The 17,426-nt window shown below is 47.0% G+C and overlaps 2 protein-coding genes across 2 annotated transcripts; both read right to left on the minus strand.

Annotated features, from left to right (window-relative positions):
- Positions 1 to 63: 63 nt before the first annotated feature.
- LOC143885344 (putative protein phosphatase 2C 25) lies at positions 64 to 3,379 on the minus strand. The gene is made up of 4 exons (XM_077389475.1): positions 2,677 to 3,379; positions 1,454 to 1,792; positions 472 to 651; positions 64 to 365 (listed from the first exon to the last, which is right to left on the minus strand). The coding sequence occupies exons 1-4, from the start codon at positions 3,139 to 3,141 to the stop codon at positions 204 to 206; spliced, it is 1,146 nt and encodes a 381-aa protein (XP_077245590.1). The 5' UTR covers positions 3,142 to 3,379; the 3' UTR covers positions 64 to 203.
- Positions 3,380 to 11,734: 8,355 nt separating this feature from the next.
- LOC143892233 (uncharacterized) lies at positions 11,735 to 12,829 on the minus strand. The gene is made up of 2 exons (XM_077396701.1): positions 12,277 to 12,829; positions 11,735 to 12,187 (listed from the first exon to the last, which is right to left on the minus strand). The coding sequence occupies exons 1-2, from the start codon at positions 12,715 to 12,717 to the stop codon at positions 11,735 to 11,737; spliced, it is 894 nt and encodes a 297-aa protein (XP_077252816.1). The 5' UTR covers positions 12,718 to 12,829.
- Positions 12,830 to 17,426: the final 4,597 nt, after the last annotated feature.

Raw genomic sequence — 17,426 nt, forward strand, 5'->3', positions numbered from 1 at the left:
TATAAACAAACTTACAAGAAAATCAATCCTCCCAAGCTTTACTGCACTTCTCCAAGGCCATACTACCCAAAAAAAATAATTATGCAGTTCTAGAAAATGATCTCAGATCAGACATTGGTTAGAGATTCCTAATTTGCAAGCTTATGAATATAACCAAACTTGCAAGAAAATCAATACACCCCCAACTTTATTATGCATCTCCTTCAAATAAAATGCCCCAATAGGATTATCATCACAGTGATATCATCAGCAGAACCCCGCGTTACAGATAAATTGGCAAGCTTTTTACAGGCAGATAGTGCTGTGGGCATACTGGTGCCTACACATGAGGGTCGAGCCATATCTATTGCCTCCTGATTGCTAACCTGAGAAACAAAGATAAGTGAGATTTAGACTAAGAATCAAAAGTGAATAAGTGCGATTTTGAAAGAGAATCATGAGATTGGTTAGAAGTTTTTTGAATTAAATTACCGTATCCCATAACCCGTCAGATGCTAGAATTAAGAACTCGCAATCTGGTTCGATTCTAAGGATCCTTGTCTCAGGCTCGGCTGTTACCCATTGCTTAAGATTTAAATCTCCTATTCCCCTAGATACAGCTAGTGTTCCTTCTATTCTCCACACACCATGGCAGATATTTACATAGCCACCCTGCAATCAAATATTTCTCAAATTATTAGTAACAATTCAAAATTGAACAACACAAATGAGAAGAACAAATATAAGATCATATGGGCCAGTTTGGTTAGAGAGAAGCTTCCATAAACCTGGAGAAATACTGGCGCATTCATATAAGAATGAAACAAGATTATTGACTCAAGGAATATGAGACTACGAGGCCAGATATGAAAAATCCATTTCGTAGGTATTGAGAGAAAAATTTAGCACTTATCAAAAACAATAAAAATTACAACAATCGCAGAGGAATAGTGCTACAAAGGAGTTAGGATAGGATTGAGATCAGATATAGAGCCAGGTTTCCATGAACTATAAATAATTCCAAACCAAGTGAAAAGGATTCCACGACACGATTAGAAGCAAGAGAAAGATTATGGGAGGGAAATGGACATCCATTCCAATTGGATTGAGAAATCCTAGTGGAGCTCAAAATAACATAAACAATGAGTGGAGTTCTATGCAAGCAAAATCAGTCAAACATGCGTATGCAAGCATAATCACGAGATGAAGGAAAGAAGAACATACACAAGAAATGGTGGAAATTAATTGCCTACTCCACAGATGAAGGAAAGAGTGTAAATTTGCTATTCTATACAAGCTGCATTTTTCTCCTTTCTTATCTAAAAAGATAACAAGATGCGGTGGGCCTTAATTTATATTCAAGAGCGAGATTAGATGAAAATGATACTAGTTGCAATCAAGTAGAAATATACTAAAGCAATCAACACAGTTAATTCAATGTAGAACATATGAAGAAAAAGAAAATTGAACTTACAAGTCCCTCAATTCTGTCTCTTTCGTCTTTCCTTGAAGGTCGATGATCGATAGTAAGGGCCTCAGCAACTCCTCCTCTGCTTATAACAGCTCGGCAATCCCCGGCATTTGATACGATCAGATCACCATTCCTAATCAATGCAGTTACACAGCAAGTCCCACTTGGAACCTCCTCTTTTAGGAACTCCATATCTGTAGTCAGATAACCACTTTTAACAGCCTCTTCAATTTCTTCATCTTCCCTTTTTATCACTTCATCCATTACATTCTTATCCATGTTCTTCACTGCAAATTCCGCCGCTGTTGCACCTCCATGCCCATCAAAAACCCCAAAAAAAGCCTGTCAAAAATTAAGCAAACTAATAAATTACTACTGTTTTTCCAGATTTGTTGAATGGATTTCAGTAATCAATAAGTATTTCCTCAATTTTGAAAGCAATGATGTAAGGGGGAAAAAAATCTCAAACCCAATTAGGAATCATCGTATTGTTGGGGCTCCACACGTAAAGCAAAGATCCCACATCAGAAAAGTGAATGGACATGGAAGGGTTTATGAGGACTTGACACCCTCCCCTTAATGGCTAGCTAGCTTTTAAGGGTGATTTTGTTACTGTCCTGGGTGGGGGCCTACCAACATACAGGACTAGTGGGACCCAGTCCGGTATGGGACAAGTTTAAAGGCCCTAGCCTAACTTGTTCCATGGTTTAAAATTTCGACCGAAATTTCGGATACCGGTGGAGACCGAAACCGAAAATTTCCTAAATTCCATTTTTCGCCCTTTATTTCGGATTTCGGTCCGAAATTTTGGTTTAAAGACATTATTTATTAAAAAAAAAAAAGTGTTACTCAAAATTTGGAACCAAATTACGAAATTTCAGACTGATAGAGAAAGTAAGTCCCCTGGGTTTCCGAGCAAAAATCAAAGATCCCACATCAGCAAAGTGAATGGATGTGGAAGGGCTTATAAGGACTTGGGCACCCTCGCTGTAACGGCTAGCTTTTAAGGGTGAGTTCTACCCTAGTCCCAACACCTAGTACTACTTCTCAGGAGGTAACCCATCCTAGAATATACTCTCACCCTAAGCGCAATTTAACTCTAATAATATGTATAAATCAATTAAAATTTCCTCAATTTCAAAATTCCCACATCTAGTTCTTTGAATTCAAATTAAAAAGGGGGGGAAAAAGAAAAACTAAACCCCGATCGAGATTGAGAATCATACCTGCTTTGGTTCACCTAGAAGATCTACAACGGCCGAATGCCGATCTTCCATCACTTCCCTTCTCCCTTTCTTGCAAAAAACCGAGAATCGATCCGTCTCAACCTCGACCTCCTCCACATTCTCCTCCAACGCCGTCAAAGGCGCGGGAGGGCTCAGCAGAGACAAGGGTGGAATATAAATTCGAGGAGGCCTTTTCCTCTTCAAAACCGCCACCGAAGAAGCTTGATCCTCGTTCTTCGCAACTCTAATTCCGCTCACTTGTTTTTGCAATCGAAACCTAAAAGAAGAAGGCGAAGAACAAGAAAAAGAAGAAAAAGAACAAGAAGGCGATAAAGAAGGAGAATTAGCAGAAGGTGAAGATGATCCAGCTAGGATTAGGGTTTCGGAAGAAGAGGTTTTGCATAATAACGAAGCTCGAGATGGGGAGAAAACAGGGGAACCTGCCATTGAAACAGCACAAGACATGGTCCCTGTTAGGGTTAGGGTTTCGAATTTTTTGTATGTTTGGGTTAGGGTTTTTAAGGAGAAGGGTATTTTTTGTATAAAATGGAAGGAGTCAAAGGAATATTTTCTTTCTCTACTGTAAAGAGCGCGTGTTTGTCTGTTAGGGTTATGGTTAGGGTTAGGGTTTCTTTATTTAGGAGTCAAAGGAACTCAATTCTCTTTTTCTTTTTCTTCGTGTGTAAGTTTTTTTAGGGTTTTGAACGAGATTCAAAGGGTCTATAATGGCTGAGGGAGGTTCGGCGAAGTGACCGTTGGGATTTTGAAACGTTCTATTCCGATTACGTGGCAAGGTGTTGCGGGGCCCACTTTAAATTATTTAGACCGTTGAACACGTATTGACTTGGAATTCCGTTAACGAGTATGGAATTTCTCCTGATAACCGTTGGATTTAGATCGGACGGGTATGAGGAGAGTTGGCTTTCAAATCCAAATCTTTTGTAAGACCCATCTTTTTTATTTATTTCGGAAGGACTCTTTCTCCTACGTGAAGATAAAAAATTCTGGCCATGCAAAGTAGACCTGGCAAAATCGAGATTCATCGCACCTTGCGAGCTTGAGTTGGCATTTGAGTGACCCACCAAAATTGACCAGTAGGTCACCCAACCCGCTAAACCATGGGTTGGGTCGGGTGAACCTGCTTGTATCCGCATTTCTTTTTTTTTTCTTCTGTTTTTTGGTTCGGGTAGATACCGGTTGCATTTCCTAACTCACCACAAACGGCAGTTTTTCAAATAAAAGATGGGATTTCTCTCTTTTGGAAGGTACTCCAAGCATTTGTTGTTACTTTTCGAACTGTGAAATCAAAGAAAATGAGAAATTGATGGTCTAGATTAAGAGGAAATACAGCCTAGTTTAAAATGGACAAGGGTTCATTTGCAATAGGGGTACTCCAGGCAAGTCAATTCTTTTGTTTTTGTTGGAATAATTTCCTTATTCACCTAAAAAAACTCAATTCAACTCAATAAAGCCTTTGTCCCAAACTAGTGGGTCGGCTAAAAAAATACTCTGAAGCAAAAAATTATGGGTTAGCCGGGGGTTGACCCAACCCACCCGCAGTAGTGTGGGTCGCTAATTGTTGACCGTAGGGATGCGGGTCATTTTTTACCCAACCCATATCACCCACACCCCGCATTACGCAACCCAGTCCGCAGGTTTGCCGGGTCTGTTGCAAAGAGGAAGATTTGGTAAAATAGGGAGGGCTCACTGACACGTGTACAGTGGCTGGTGATTAGGTCCACTGATATGGTCGGGCACCATGTGTCTATTGGTGCCGATCCCACCATGCCGGGATAATCATAGCCGTTGGATCCGAATGCACTCTTTTTGGATATTCCGAGAAGTATTCAAATGGATGGGGAGCTCTATTCAACATGAGACTTAGACAAATAACATTATCTAGCGATGGTCCACCAAAGCAACGGTTCTGATCATTCAATATATGCCATACACAATTGATACAGGAACTGCATATTGATGGGGTGTGAAAACACCAGCCTCTCACAGGCTGCCACCTGTCCCAGAGTAGGTGAGACTCAGCCTCTCACAGGCTGCCACCTGTTCAGAGTTGGTGAGATCCAGCCTCTCACAGGCTGCCACCTGTCCCAAAGTAGGTGAGACCCAGCCTCTCACAGGCTGCCACCTGTCCCAGAGTAGGTGAGACTCAGCCTCTCACAGGCTGCCACCTGTTCAGAGTAGGTGAGATCCAGCCTCTCACAGGCCGCCACCTGTCCTGGACACCTGTCCAGGACACCTCAACAGATTTTCCCTATAAATAGGGGACTAAAGCTCAGACTAATGAGTAATGCGAAAATCCCTTCTCTCCCTAAACTCTTAAGACATCTCCCCTTCACTCCTGCTCATACTGACTTGAGTGTCGAAGGGCCTGTCCGGAGTAAAACCCGGTCTGGTCTTCTGACCTCGCTTGCCTTGTGCAGGACTAAACACTCACCGCAGGACTCATACTCAACCTCCCTTGTCGCTCGCTCTCAGCTCTTACGCCACTGCTGTACCTGTTACCGATTTTTGGTCTAACAGATTGGCGCCATCCGTGGGACCAAGAACTAAAAGCTGTTCTTACATCTCACTTACAAAATGGCAGGGCGCAAGAGTGCGCGGTTAGCTTCTGCGCAGAACGACCAATCCGCGCTACCTCGCAGGACCCGGAGCGGTCGAATCGCCTCGATGGTAGTGGCAGCTTCTGCCGACCAAAGCCTTTCTCGCTCGGAGCACCACAATCCCGTGCCCACCTCGGAGCAAGTCCAAGCCCTCTTCCAGCAGATGACGGCCCTTGTTGGTCAGTACCAACAACTACTTCAAGCACCCCCTCCACCTCCTCCAGAGGCCCCGCGATCTGCCCAAGGAGTCCACAGGGGAGAGTCATCACGTCATGGGGAGGGCAGAACTCATCACTCCGCTAGACAAGTTTATCGCCCCATAGTGAGGCACGCCCAGACAGAACCTCATCACCGCGAAAGATCGCGGTCTCGCTCCACGCAGAGGCACCGGCCTCACGAAGATCGTTTGCCACTGGCAAAATCTCGGCCTCGTCGTAGGAGTCCGGAAAGTCAGTCCGGTTCTGCGGCAAGCCCATTTGTGGGAAGAATAAGGTCCCCAGACCGCAGAACGGATCCGCTGCTACAGAGAATGGAGGAGATGAACCACCGGATAGAGGAATTGGCGAAGGATCAGAGCCGGCCCGCCTCTAGAGCGTTCTCAAGCAGAACGCCCTTCACTAAGGATGTCCTGAGTGCTCCAGCACCCAGAGGATTTAAGATGCCTGCCGTCCCTCAGTACGACGGCACTACCGATCCCGTGGATCATCTGGAGACATTTAGAACAATGATGCTCCTCCACGGCGCCTCCGACGGCTTCATCTGCAGAGCCTTCCCAACGACGCTCACTGGCGCGGCAAGAGACTGGTACTCCAGGATCAAACCAAACTCCATCAACAATTTCGACGATTTTGGAGAGGACCTCGTCCGCCACTTCATGAGCAGCCGCAGGCCAAAGAAAACAACAGCTTCCCTGATGGCCTTGCGACAGGAAGACAATGAGCCCCTGAAGGTGTTCGTCCGCCGCTTCAACAGGGAGGCACTACAGGTGCCCAATTTAGATCCCTCAGCGGCTATGAACGCACTCCTCACCGGTGCAAGATCTGATGATTTCCGTCGAGCGGTGGCTCGGCAAAATCCGCGCTCACTGGCGGATCTCATGGCCGGGGCAGAAGAGTACATAACAGTGGAAGAAACACTGGCAGCTCTTAATTCAAACCGGAGGATAACCTCTGAAGAGAAGAATCTGCCTAAACAGCGTAGGGAGGATAAACCTCCCAGGAAAGAGAAGTCTCCACCCCCTCAGAGAAGAGAAGAGAACTTCACACCTCTCAATACCTCTAGAAAGCACATACTGGCGGCGATCAGTGAGGAGGAGTTTGTGAAGTGGCCGCCTAGAATGATCTCCAAAGGAAACAGAAGAGATCCTTCAAAGTACTGTCGGTTCCACAAGGACCACGGCCATGACACAGAGGATTGCTGGCAGCTCAAGGGAGAAATTGAGCAGCTGATCAGCCGGGGTTATTTGAAAAAATACATCCAGAATGACGGCCGCACCCAAGGGCGCAAAGGAAAGAGTCCCCAGGGCCGTAGCCCTCGAAGATCACCGCAGCCCCCTCCTCAGGATAAGACTTCTCAGGTCACCGACGCGCAGCCTGAGGCACCCCGATCTCAACCAAGGGGGGTTATCAATACAATCATGGGCGGATCAGCCGCCGGGGGCACCTCCTCTGCTGCTCGAAAAGCATATGCACGGCAAGTTAACGCCGTTCACACAACCAGCAAAAAGTCAAGAACGGAGAATGAGATCTCTTTCTCAGACGCAGATCTGGACAGCCTTATTTTGCCCCACGACGATGCATTGGTGTTAACCATGCTCGTTGCCAACTGGGAGGTAAAGAAAATTCTTGTGGACAACGGGAGCTCAGCGGATATTCTATACTACCATGCCTTCGAGAAAATGATGATAGGCGACGACCGTCTAAGGCCGGCGAACTCAGATTTGTTCGGCTTCTCCGGAGAGGTCGTAAAAGTGGTAGGACAGATCGAGCTCCCTGTTCTTGTCGGAGATTCACCATGTCAAGCGTTCGCCATGGTTAACTTCCTGGTAGTGAAGGCCACCTCGGTCTATAATGCTATCTTGGGACGGCCTGGCCAGAATCTGATCCGAGCAGTCGCCTCAGCCTACCACCAAAAAATGAAATTCATAACCCCTAATGGTGTGGGGGAAGTTCGCGGAGATCAGCCTCAATCAAGGGAGTGCTATGCAATGGCACTGAAAGGAAAAAACGCAGTAGAATCACTGCCAATCGAACTGCTTGATGTAAGGGACGAACTCAGGGGTACTCAACCCACTGAGGACCTACTCTCCATCCCACTGTGCCCGGAGGACGGTGAGAAAGTCGCTCTGATCGGTTCCTCCCTTAGTAGTAGCATTCAACATCAACTCACCGAGTTTCTCCAGGGCAATGCAGATGTCTTTGCATGGGTTCCTGCCGATATGCCCGGCATCGATCCAGAGATCAGCACTCATAGGCTTGGTGTCGATTCAACCTGCAGACCGGTGAAACAGAAAAGGAGACACTTTGCTTTTGAAAGGCGACAGGCAATAAAAGAAGAAGTGGAGAAGCTTCTGAAGGCTGACTTCATTCGTGAGATTCGATATCCGGACTGGCTAGCAAATGTAGTCCTAGTCAAGAAGACTAATGGAAAGTGGAGAACCTGTGTCGATTTTACTGATCTGAATAAGGCTTGTCCCAAGGACAGTTATCCGCTCCCGAAGATTGATCAGCTCATCGACGCCACAGCGGGTCATGAACTGTTGAGCTTCATGGACGCCTTCTCCGGATATAACCAGATCAGGATGTACGAATCGGATATACCAAAGACCTCATTCGTCACAGATCAAGGGACTTATTGCTACCGAGTCATGCCCTTCGGCCTCAAAAACGCCGGAGCTACTTACCAAAGGCTGGTGAACAGACTTTTTCAGAACCAGATCGGCCGAAATATGGAAGTGTATGTGGATGATATGCTGGTCAAAAGTCGAAGCGCACAGGACCACGTGTCTGATCTCAGAGAAACGTTTCAGGTCCTCAAGAAGCACAACATGAAACTCAACCCCACCAAGTGCACCTTTGGTGTCAGTTCAGGGAAGTTCTTGGGATTCATGGTGAGTCAGCGAGGGATAGAAGCAAATCCCGAGAAGATCAGAGCTGTGATAGAGCTTACCGCCCCAAGAACCATCAGAGAAGTTCAGCGGCTCACGGGAATGATAGCGGCGCTGGGTCGCTTCATCTCCAAATCGGCGGAGAGATGCCTGCCTTTTTTCAGTGCGGTTAAGGGCCTCAAAACTGCGCCCTGGACGGAAGAATGCCAGATTGCCTTCGACGAGCTGAAAAGGTATCTGTCCTCCCCGCCATTATTAACAAAGCCGGAGCCAGGTGAGGAGTTATTTCTATATCTCTCCGTTAGCTCCACGGCACTGGCAGCTGTCCTCGTCCGCGAGGAGCACCGCCAGCAAAAACCAATCTATTATGTCAGCAAGGTTCTTCACGACGCAGAAACAAGGTACCAGCGGGTCGAGAAATTGGCTTACGCGCTGGTAATGGCTGCAAGAAAATTAAGACCGTACTTTCAAGCTCATACTGTAAAGGTCTTGACTGACCAGCCGCTCCGGCAAGTACTCCATCGACCAGATATCTCCGGACGACTTGTGAAATGGGCCGTAGAGCTGAGCGAGTTCGACATCCAGTACGCTCCAAGGCCAGCCATCAAGGCCCAAGTACTGGCAGATTTCGTAGCAGAGTGCACCATCCCCCAGCAAGTCGCCGACCCTGAAACGGTACAACTCCCAGTTGCAGAGAAAGCGGTTCCTGACGAATGCATAGCAGAAACTCAGACAGAAATCTTGCAACCCCTGGCAGAGCAGGACTCCATGACCAGCACACCAACTTGGGAAGTATATGTCGATGGTTCTTCAAATAAAAATGGCTGTGGAGCAGGCCTCATCCTCACTGGGCCTGAGGAGTTCACTGCGGATTATGCTCTGAGATTCGGATTCCGTGCGTCCAACAATGAGGCAGAATATGAAGCCCTCCTTGCCGGAATGAACCTAGCAATTCATACCGGCGCCCGGAAATTAAAAGCATACTGCGACTCACAGCTGGTAGCAAATCAGATCCAAGGGGTCTACGAAGCTCGAGATGAGCGTATGGTTAAGTATCTTGCTAAGGTTCATCAACTCTCCAGCCAGTTTGCCAGTTTCGAGGTCATCAGAATACCACGGACAGAAAATGCCAAAGCAGATGTACTGTCGAAGCTGGCTGCTTCTGGATACACCACTCTTGGAAGCATACGTATGGAATTTCTACAAAGATCTAGCATCGAAAGAGAAGCCGCAGATATAATGCAGGTGGAGAACGAGCCGTGCTGGATGGATGAGATCGTTCATTACTTACGGGACGCGAAACTTCCCGAAGATAAGAAGGAAGCCCGTAAGGTGATACAGAGAGCCGCCCGATTCTCCCTCAGCGGTGACATTTTGTATAAAAGGTCCTACACTCTCCCGTACCTGAAGTGTCTGGGACCAAGTAACGCCGCGTACGCATTGCAAGAGACTCATGAAGGAATCTGTGGAGAACATCTGGGGGGCAAAGCCCTGGCGATCAAGGTACTCCTCAGAGGATTGTATTGGCCCACCATACGACAAGACGCGCTGAATCTGGTTAAAAAGTGCGAGAGGTGCCAGAAATTCGCCCCCACCATCCACCAGCCTGCTGTGGCGATGGCCCCAATTATCAGTCCACTCCCTTTTGCAGTATGGGGGATGGACATTCTGGGTCCTTTTCCACCGGCTTCCGGAAAGCGCATATTCGTAGTGGTGGCAATCGACTACTTCACCAAGTGGGTGGAGGCAGAACCTCTAGCCCAGATCACTGAGCAGAATATACAGAATTTCTTCTGGAAGGCAGTGGTCTGCAGATTTGGGATTCCCCGTGCCTTAATCACAGATAACGGCAAACAGTTCGACTGCCGGAACTTTCGGAAGTTCTGCTCTGACCTAAAGATTGAACAGAGATTCACTTCGGTAGCTCACCCCCAGACCAATGGGCAAACGGAAGTAACCAATAGGATCTTGCTTCAAGGGATAAAGAAAAGGCTGGATGAAAAGGCTGGCCGATGGGCAGATGAGCTCTACCATGTTCTGTGGGCTTACCGCACCACTCCTCGTACGACGACTGGTGAATCACCATTCAACCTCTCTTTTGGAACTGAAGCCGTGATACCTGTTGATATAGGCACCCCATCTCCCAGAGTCATCAGTTTCCATGAGCAACTGAACAGCGACGGACTCCGCGCCAACCTCGACTTACTAGAAGAAATCCGGGAGGAATCTCGAATCCGGGTCGCTGCTTATAAGCAGAAGGTGTCGAATTATCACGACTCCAAAATCCGCCCCAGAGAATTCAGGACAGGGGATCTGGTCCTAAGAAAGGCAGCCGTCTCCCAGCCAACGAAAGTAGGGAAACTTTCCCCAACTTGGGAGGGACCCTATCGAGTGAAGGAAGTTATCCGGCCAGGAAGCTACAGGCTAGAGACACTGGAGGAGCACCTATTACCTCATGCATGGAACTCCAAAAACCTCAGGAAATATTATCAGTAGTCGAATTATCCGGCGTGAAAAGGTGATCTTGTAAAGTTGTATATTTGTATATTTGTTGTTATGAATAAATAATCTTCTTGCAAATTCAGTGTCATTTTTATATCTGGAAACCCAGTTCACAAAACTTGGGTACTCACTGGAAACCCAGTTCTTAAACTTGGGTACGCACTGGAAACCCAGTTCTTAAACTTGGGTACGCACTGGAAACCCAGTTCTTAAACTTGGGTACGCACTGGAAACCCAGTTCTTAAACTTGGGTACGCACTGGAAACCCAGTTCTTAAACTTGGGTACGCACTGGAAACCCAGTTCACAAAACTTGGGTACTCATTGGAAACCCAGTTCTTAAACTTGGGTACGCACTGGAAACCCAGTTCACAAAACTTGGGTACGCACTGGAAACCCAGTTCTTAAACTTGGGTACGCACTGGAAACCCAGTTCTTAAACTTGGGTACGCATTGGAAACCCAGCTCTTAAACTTGGGTACGCACTGGAAACCCAGTTCACAAAACTTGGGTACGCACTGGAAACCCAGTTCACAAAACTTGGGTACTCAATGGAAACCCAGTTCACAAAACTTGGGTACTTGTTAAAAGACCAGTTCGTCGCAATTCGACCATCAACGGCCTCACTCACAGGTTATCAAAATAAAAAGACAAAGTCAAGCAAATCACTCAGCCGAGAAGTATCAGAGACAGACAAATTTCATTGATCAGAATATGTGGGGCCTCGAGGGCCATTACAAAATTCACTTTAAACATGCTGGTAAAAGTTGTAGGGTCTCAAGGACCATTACAAAAAGAGGTCAAAACAAAACAAAAAAATAAAAATAAAAAATCTAAGCATCTGGAAGAGAGGTGATGTCAGCAGGAGTATCTGGCTCCTCATCAGTAATCTTCGGCCTGGCAGGGAGAGTCATGTTCTGCATCAACAGATTTGGATTGCAGGCCTGGAGCTCCTGGAGGCAGTCGTAGTATCCAAGACTGTAAGCCTCGCTCGACAGGCTGAAAAGTTCAGCCTCCTTTGCCTCTGTGGCCTCTTTTACTGCCTTCTCCTGTCTGTCAGTGGCCCTTCCTCTTTGAGCCTCCATGGCTTCAGCAGCCTTGGCCAGTTTCCTCTTCTCTGCGGCCAGATCTTCTTTTAACAACTTCCTCTCCTCCTCTATTCGCCCGATGCTCGTTTGAAGCTCCTGCACCTCAACGGCCAACTTTCCGTTCACCTCTTCAGATGAAGTAATGGCTTGGGAGAAGCTCTTACTCTTCTCCTTGAGGTCATTATAGTATAGCAAGATCTGAAGAAAGAACAGAAAGAAACAGGCATCAGTATGGTGAAAGGAAGAAATGGGCAGAAAGTTGGCAAATCGAAGCACTACTTCCTTACCTGGTAAGCGGAGGACAACACAGCCTCCTCTCCTGTAGCTGGCGGCTCGTAAAGGACCTGTTGCTTGTCCTTCTGCAGCAAACACTTGCTCATAAGCTCTGCTGCTACCCGGCTCTCGCCTAAGGCAGTGTCATCCTTCAGAACGGCCCAATTGGGTCGAAAGACTTGCTCACTAATCCCCGCAGGAGGGCGAGCCCCAGAACCGGCTCCGGTAGAAGCACCACCGGACTTAGAAGAGCCACCGCCCTGAGCAAAGGGGCCTATTAGCTTCACCTTAGTCTTGGGCTTCTGGGATGGGGGAGGAATGCCCTGTGACGGGGCCGGACTCCCCAGCACAGTCGCTTTTCTCTTCTGGCGCTCCTGCTGCGCCTGTTGAGCACCTTCTTGTGCCCGCGGCTGAGCTCCCTGCCTGATTTTCTCGACGGTTGATTGTTTCTTCATCTCTGCATGACAAATGAGCAGCCAACGGTCAGAAGCAAGTATATAAAAAATAAACAGATTGCATAGACAAGTCTAGCTACATACGTCCTGGAGTCGCGGCACTCACGCCCAGCCCGACCAGAATCGCCTCTTCAGAAAACTCCTTACAACGGATGAGGCCTGATTGCTCGATCTCCTTCCGCATCAAGGCGAATGTTATCCTGTCCTCACCTTCGAGGAGCGGCTTTCGACTCAGTTTTGAGGTATCTGGAGTGTCCCACACTAGAGGGACGGACCAGGGCTCACTGGCCTCCTGATCCACAACATAGAAGAATCTATTCTTCCACGAGTGAATCGACGAAGGAATGCCAGTGATTATCTTCCGTTCAGGGCGCTGGCTAATGTAGATCCAGCCCCCTTCTTTATGCTTCTTCAGGTGTGCACAAGCACGGAACAGTGACAAAGTCACACTCCTCTCTAACCGACCGTGGACGAGGTATAAAAACCCAACTAATAATCTCCATGAGTTCGGAGCTACCTGGGCCGGGGCTAGTCCGTAGTAACGTAGCACCGCTGAGAAAAAGGGGTGCAACGGAAATCGGAGTCCTGCCCTCAGTGACTCCTCATAAATACAGAGATCCTGGCTCTCGTTGCAGGCTCTGTCTCCCTCTATAGCTGCCCTCAGTTCAAATCTCGGGGGCACGCAGTATTTATCCCTGATATCTCCCAGCATAGACCTGGTGAGGTAGTTCTCCTCGACTAGAGCTCGCAAGTTGTATTTTGGATCGGCATCCATCCGCGCTCTAGCGATCACCTCCACCGCCCGGCCAGGACGGAATGTTGTGGACGCTTCATTAACGTCGCTCTCAACACTCCCTCCTGCTTGCGGGAGACTGCCAGTCAAGGGAGGAGTGGCATTCAGATCTAAGATCACTTCATCCCTATCCCCTCCATCGTCACTATCTACAAGGTCTATCCTATCAGACGGACTAGCCAAAAAAGGCTCCTGAGGCATCCTAAACTCCGAAATACTGCTAGTGGAGGACCCCGTACCGGACTCGGAATTGGAAGTACTACCAGACATAGTAAAAGGAAGGGCTGAGAGGAATACCGGTGAGTGGAGCCCTTAACAGATCTTGGAACGCGACTGCGAGCTACGAACTGCGACTACGAACTGCGAACTGCGATCTGCAATCTGTGGACTGCGAGCTGCGAACTGAGAAGTGGAAACTCCCAGAGCAAGAAGAGGAAAAAGATGAAAGGTAAAAAGTAAAAAGTGAAGGGGGGTAAACCTCCTTATATAGTTTTTCAGAGGCGGTGGGGTAATAAATGCGATGCACGCATCTCGAGGCCACCCGGATTGCGCCACGTGTCCCCTATTTATGACGGACACATTCTCCCACCATCAATACGATCAAGCACGCGCGTAAACATTCACGTCCCAAAGATGGATCTCCGCACTCCGCACTCCGCACTCCGCACTCCGCACTCCGCACTCGGCATTCAGTCCGAAAAAAACCGTACTGGATATAACGCGTTCTCACAAGACGACAAAAATCAGTCCGGTACGCACCGAACTGGCCGCTAGAAGACAAAATTCAGTCCGGAAAAAACCGTACTGGATATAACGCGTTCTCACAAGACGACAAAAATCAGTCCGGTCCGCACCGAACTGGCCGCTAGAAGACAAAATTCAGTCCGGAAAAAACCGTACTGGATATAACGCGTTCTCACAAGACGACAAAAATCAGTCCGGTCCGCACCGAACTGGCCGCTAGAAGACAAAATTCAGTCCGGAAAAAACCGTACTGGATATAACGCGTTCTCACAAGACGACAAAAATCAGTCCGGTCCGCACCGAACTGGCTGCTAGAAGACAAAATTCAGTCCGGAAAAAACCGTACTGGATATAACGCGTTCTCACAAGACGACAAAAATCAGTCCGGTTGAAGCCGTACTCCGGACTGCGAACTCCCAACTCCGGACTCCGGACTGCGAACTCCGGACTGGATATTTGACTCTGTGTTGCGCCAGGAGCCAGTCCGGTTGAAGCCGTACTCCGGACTGCGAACTCCCAACTCCGGACTCCGGACTGCGAACTCCGGACTGGATATTTGACTCTGTGTTGCGCCAGGAGCCAGTCCGGTTGAAGCCGTACTCCGGACGCCGGACTGCGAACTCCGAACTCCTAAATCCGGACTGCGAACTCCGGACTCCGTGCTAAATTCTTCGATTCACCCCCGAACAACGTCTCCCCATCCAGAAAAACGAGTGATCACACTTTCCCAAGTCCTTCAATGACTTGGAAAACTGGGGGGCAACTGATGGGGTGTGAAAACACCAGCCTCTCACAGGCTGCCACCTGTCCCAGAGTAGGTGAGACTCAGCCTCTCACAGGCTGCCACCTGTTCAGAGTTGGTGAGATCCAGCCTCTCACAGGCTGCCACCTGTCCCAAAGTAGGTGAGACCCAGCCTCTCACAGGCTGCCACCTGTCCCAGAGTAGGTGAGACTCAGCCTCTCACAGGCTGCCACCTGTTCAGAGTAGGTGAGATCCAGCCTCTCACAGGCCGCCACCTGTCCTGGACACCTGTCCAGGACACCTCAACAGATTTTCCCTATAAATAGGGGACTAAAGCTCAGACTAATGAGTAATGCGAAAATCCCTTCTCTCCCTAAACTCTTAAGACATCTCCCCTTCACTCCTGCTCATACTGACTTGAGTGTCGAAGGGCCTGTCCGGAGTAAAACCCGGTCTGGTCTTCTGACCTCGCTTGCCTTGTGCAGGACTAAACACTCACCGCAGGACTCATACTCAACCTCCCTTGTCGCTCGCTCTCAGCTCTTACGCCACTGCTGTACCTGTTACCGATTTTTGGTCTAACACATATCATGAAAACTTCTATAGATCAGAGGGTTGGGATCTTCCTGTGGAAATGATTTTAGGGCACAAACTTATTTACGTGGTGGCCCATCAAATGGACAATGGACGGTTTGGATCATCATATGGTGTAGGCTGTACTGTACTTTTTGAAAAACACTGGACTCTACGGGCTTACACCATCTACAAACTTCCTTTCGGATATTCCTGGTAAGTGTTCAACTGTAGATGTTTTTTTCCTCTTCATTCTAAAGTGCATATCATTAGAGGCCATTTTCTCAAAAGGCTACTGATATTAGCACTAGCATATTTTGATAATTGCACTAACTCATATTGTCTTTTATTATTTAAACAGCTGCCAAAGGTTATTACAGTTCCCAAAAGCTCTCAAATGCAAGTTATAAAGAAAAGACAAGCTGAGTTAGTGCAATTATCAAAACACTAGACTGCCAATACCTGCAGTCTTTCCAAAAAAGTAAAACATAATTGGTAATTGTGGCTTGACATTTTGGAAAAGAATATTATAACCAATGTGAATATGTGATTATCATACAACTGAGAATTTATATGACGGGTGGCCGTGAAAACACTTGAAGTCTAAAAAAAGCAGGTACGGCCCACTTTTTTTTATGATCCAAACCGTTCATCTGTATGGGCACAACGTAAATAGGTTGTGCCCCAAAAATCATTTCCATAGGATGATCCTAACCCTCCAATTTGTAGAAGATTCCATAAATGATTTTTTGGAAATCTCCATTTTCAGATCAGTTCAGATCGGAGGCTTAGGATCATCCTATGGAAATGATTTTAATAGGTTGTGCCCAAACATATGAACGGTTTGGATCATCAAGAAAAGTGGGCCATACCTACTTTTTTAGACTTCACGTGTTTTCACGGCCACCCATCATATACATTCTCCATTCAACTACCAACTGCATGGACAAATTAGTGTTGTTCTCTATTTGGATAGCAAGTCCACGTTTAAGTTATCCTTGGATAAGCTTACTATCCCCATTCACATCAAGAATAGGACCCAATGGGCAATGGATATGATATACCATACACGTAGGGTGGTCGTTCTCATGTTTTTTTTTTTTTGAGGGGCTTGCTAGGGAACATCTCAGAAGGAATTTCGTGAACCAGCTGTTGCATGAAAAAGCAGCCACACAGGATGAATTAAATAAATAAGACAAAAAGTGAGACTATGTGGCTGCTCTCTAGTGCAACAGCCGGCCCCCAAAATGCCTTCTGCCATGGTCCCTGGAAAATCCCTTTTTTTTAATAAACCCATTCAGATAGGTTTATTTAAAATCAATTGTTCAATTAGGGTAGCCAATCCCGAAAACAACTTAATTATTAATATTTTTAGCGGTGGAAACTAGCAACTTCCGGTGATTTTTCCTACAATAATCATTTTTTTCTGGTTATGGCTAGCTTCGATCTCACAAATTTGAATGTATACATCTTTTTTTAATCAAACCCTTCCCATCCATCCCCCCCCCCCCCCAAAAAAAAATAAAATAAAATGCCAGGGCATATCCATTTTCAGTTGTTAGGGTTTCACGTGGGTCAGAAACCCTAATAGCCTAGATTTTCTGTAAGCATATTTTCTCAAGTCTTCTCTTGTGGATTTTTTTTCGGGATTCTCTTCGTTATCGTCTTGGTTGAGAAGCAAGGGAAGGATTCCAAGTTTGTGGGTTTTGTACAATCCATTCTAATATTTGTAATTTTGCTTTATTATTATAGTGGAAGATTGTGTTCTCGCCTGTGGATGTAGGCATCTTAGCTAAACCATATAAATCTTGGCGTTTATCTTGTGGCTTGTGTTTATTCTGCTTTTCCGTTTATTTG

The sequence above is a fragment of the Tasmannia lanceolata genome, unplaced genomic scaffold (assembly GCF_043159265.1).
Source record: "Tasmannia lanceolata isolate RefF3 unplaced genomic scaffold, GAP_Taslan_0.1 ptg000002l, whole genome shotgun sequence".
Taxonomy (NCBI): Eukaryota; Viridiplantae; Streptophyta; class Magnoliopsida; order Canellales; family Winteraceae; genus Tasmannia; species Tasmannia lanceolata.

Excerpts from the sequence above, each read along its gene's own strand:
- LOC143885344 (XM_077389475.1), bottom strand. The coding sequence starts at position 3,141 with ATGTCTTGTGCTGTTTCAATGGCAGGTTCCCCTGTTTTCTCCCCATCT. Across the intron at positions 1,793-2,676 it reads TTCTAGGTGAACCAAAGCAG|GCTTTTTTTGGGGTTTTTGA; the intron begins GTATGATTCTCA and ends AATTTTTGACAG. Across the intron at positions 652-1,453 it reads GAGACAGAATTGAGGGACTT|GGTGGCTATGTAAATATCTG; the intron begins GTAAGTTCAATT and ends ATTTGATTGCAG.
- LOC143892233 (XM_077396701.1), bottom strand. The coding sequence starts at position 12,717 with ATGAAGAAACAATCAACCGTCGAGAAAATCAGGCAGGGAGCTCAGCCG. Across the intron at positions 12,188-12,276 it reads TGTTGTCCTCCGCTTACCAG|ATCTTGCTATACTATAATGA; the intron begins GTAAGGAAGTAG and ends TTCTTTCTTCAG.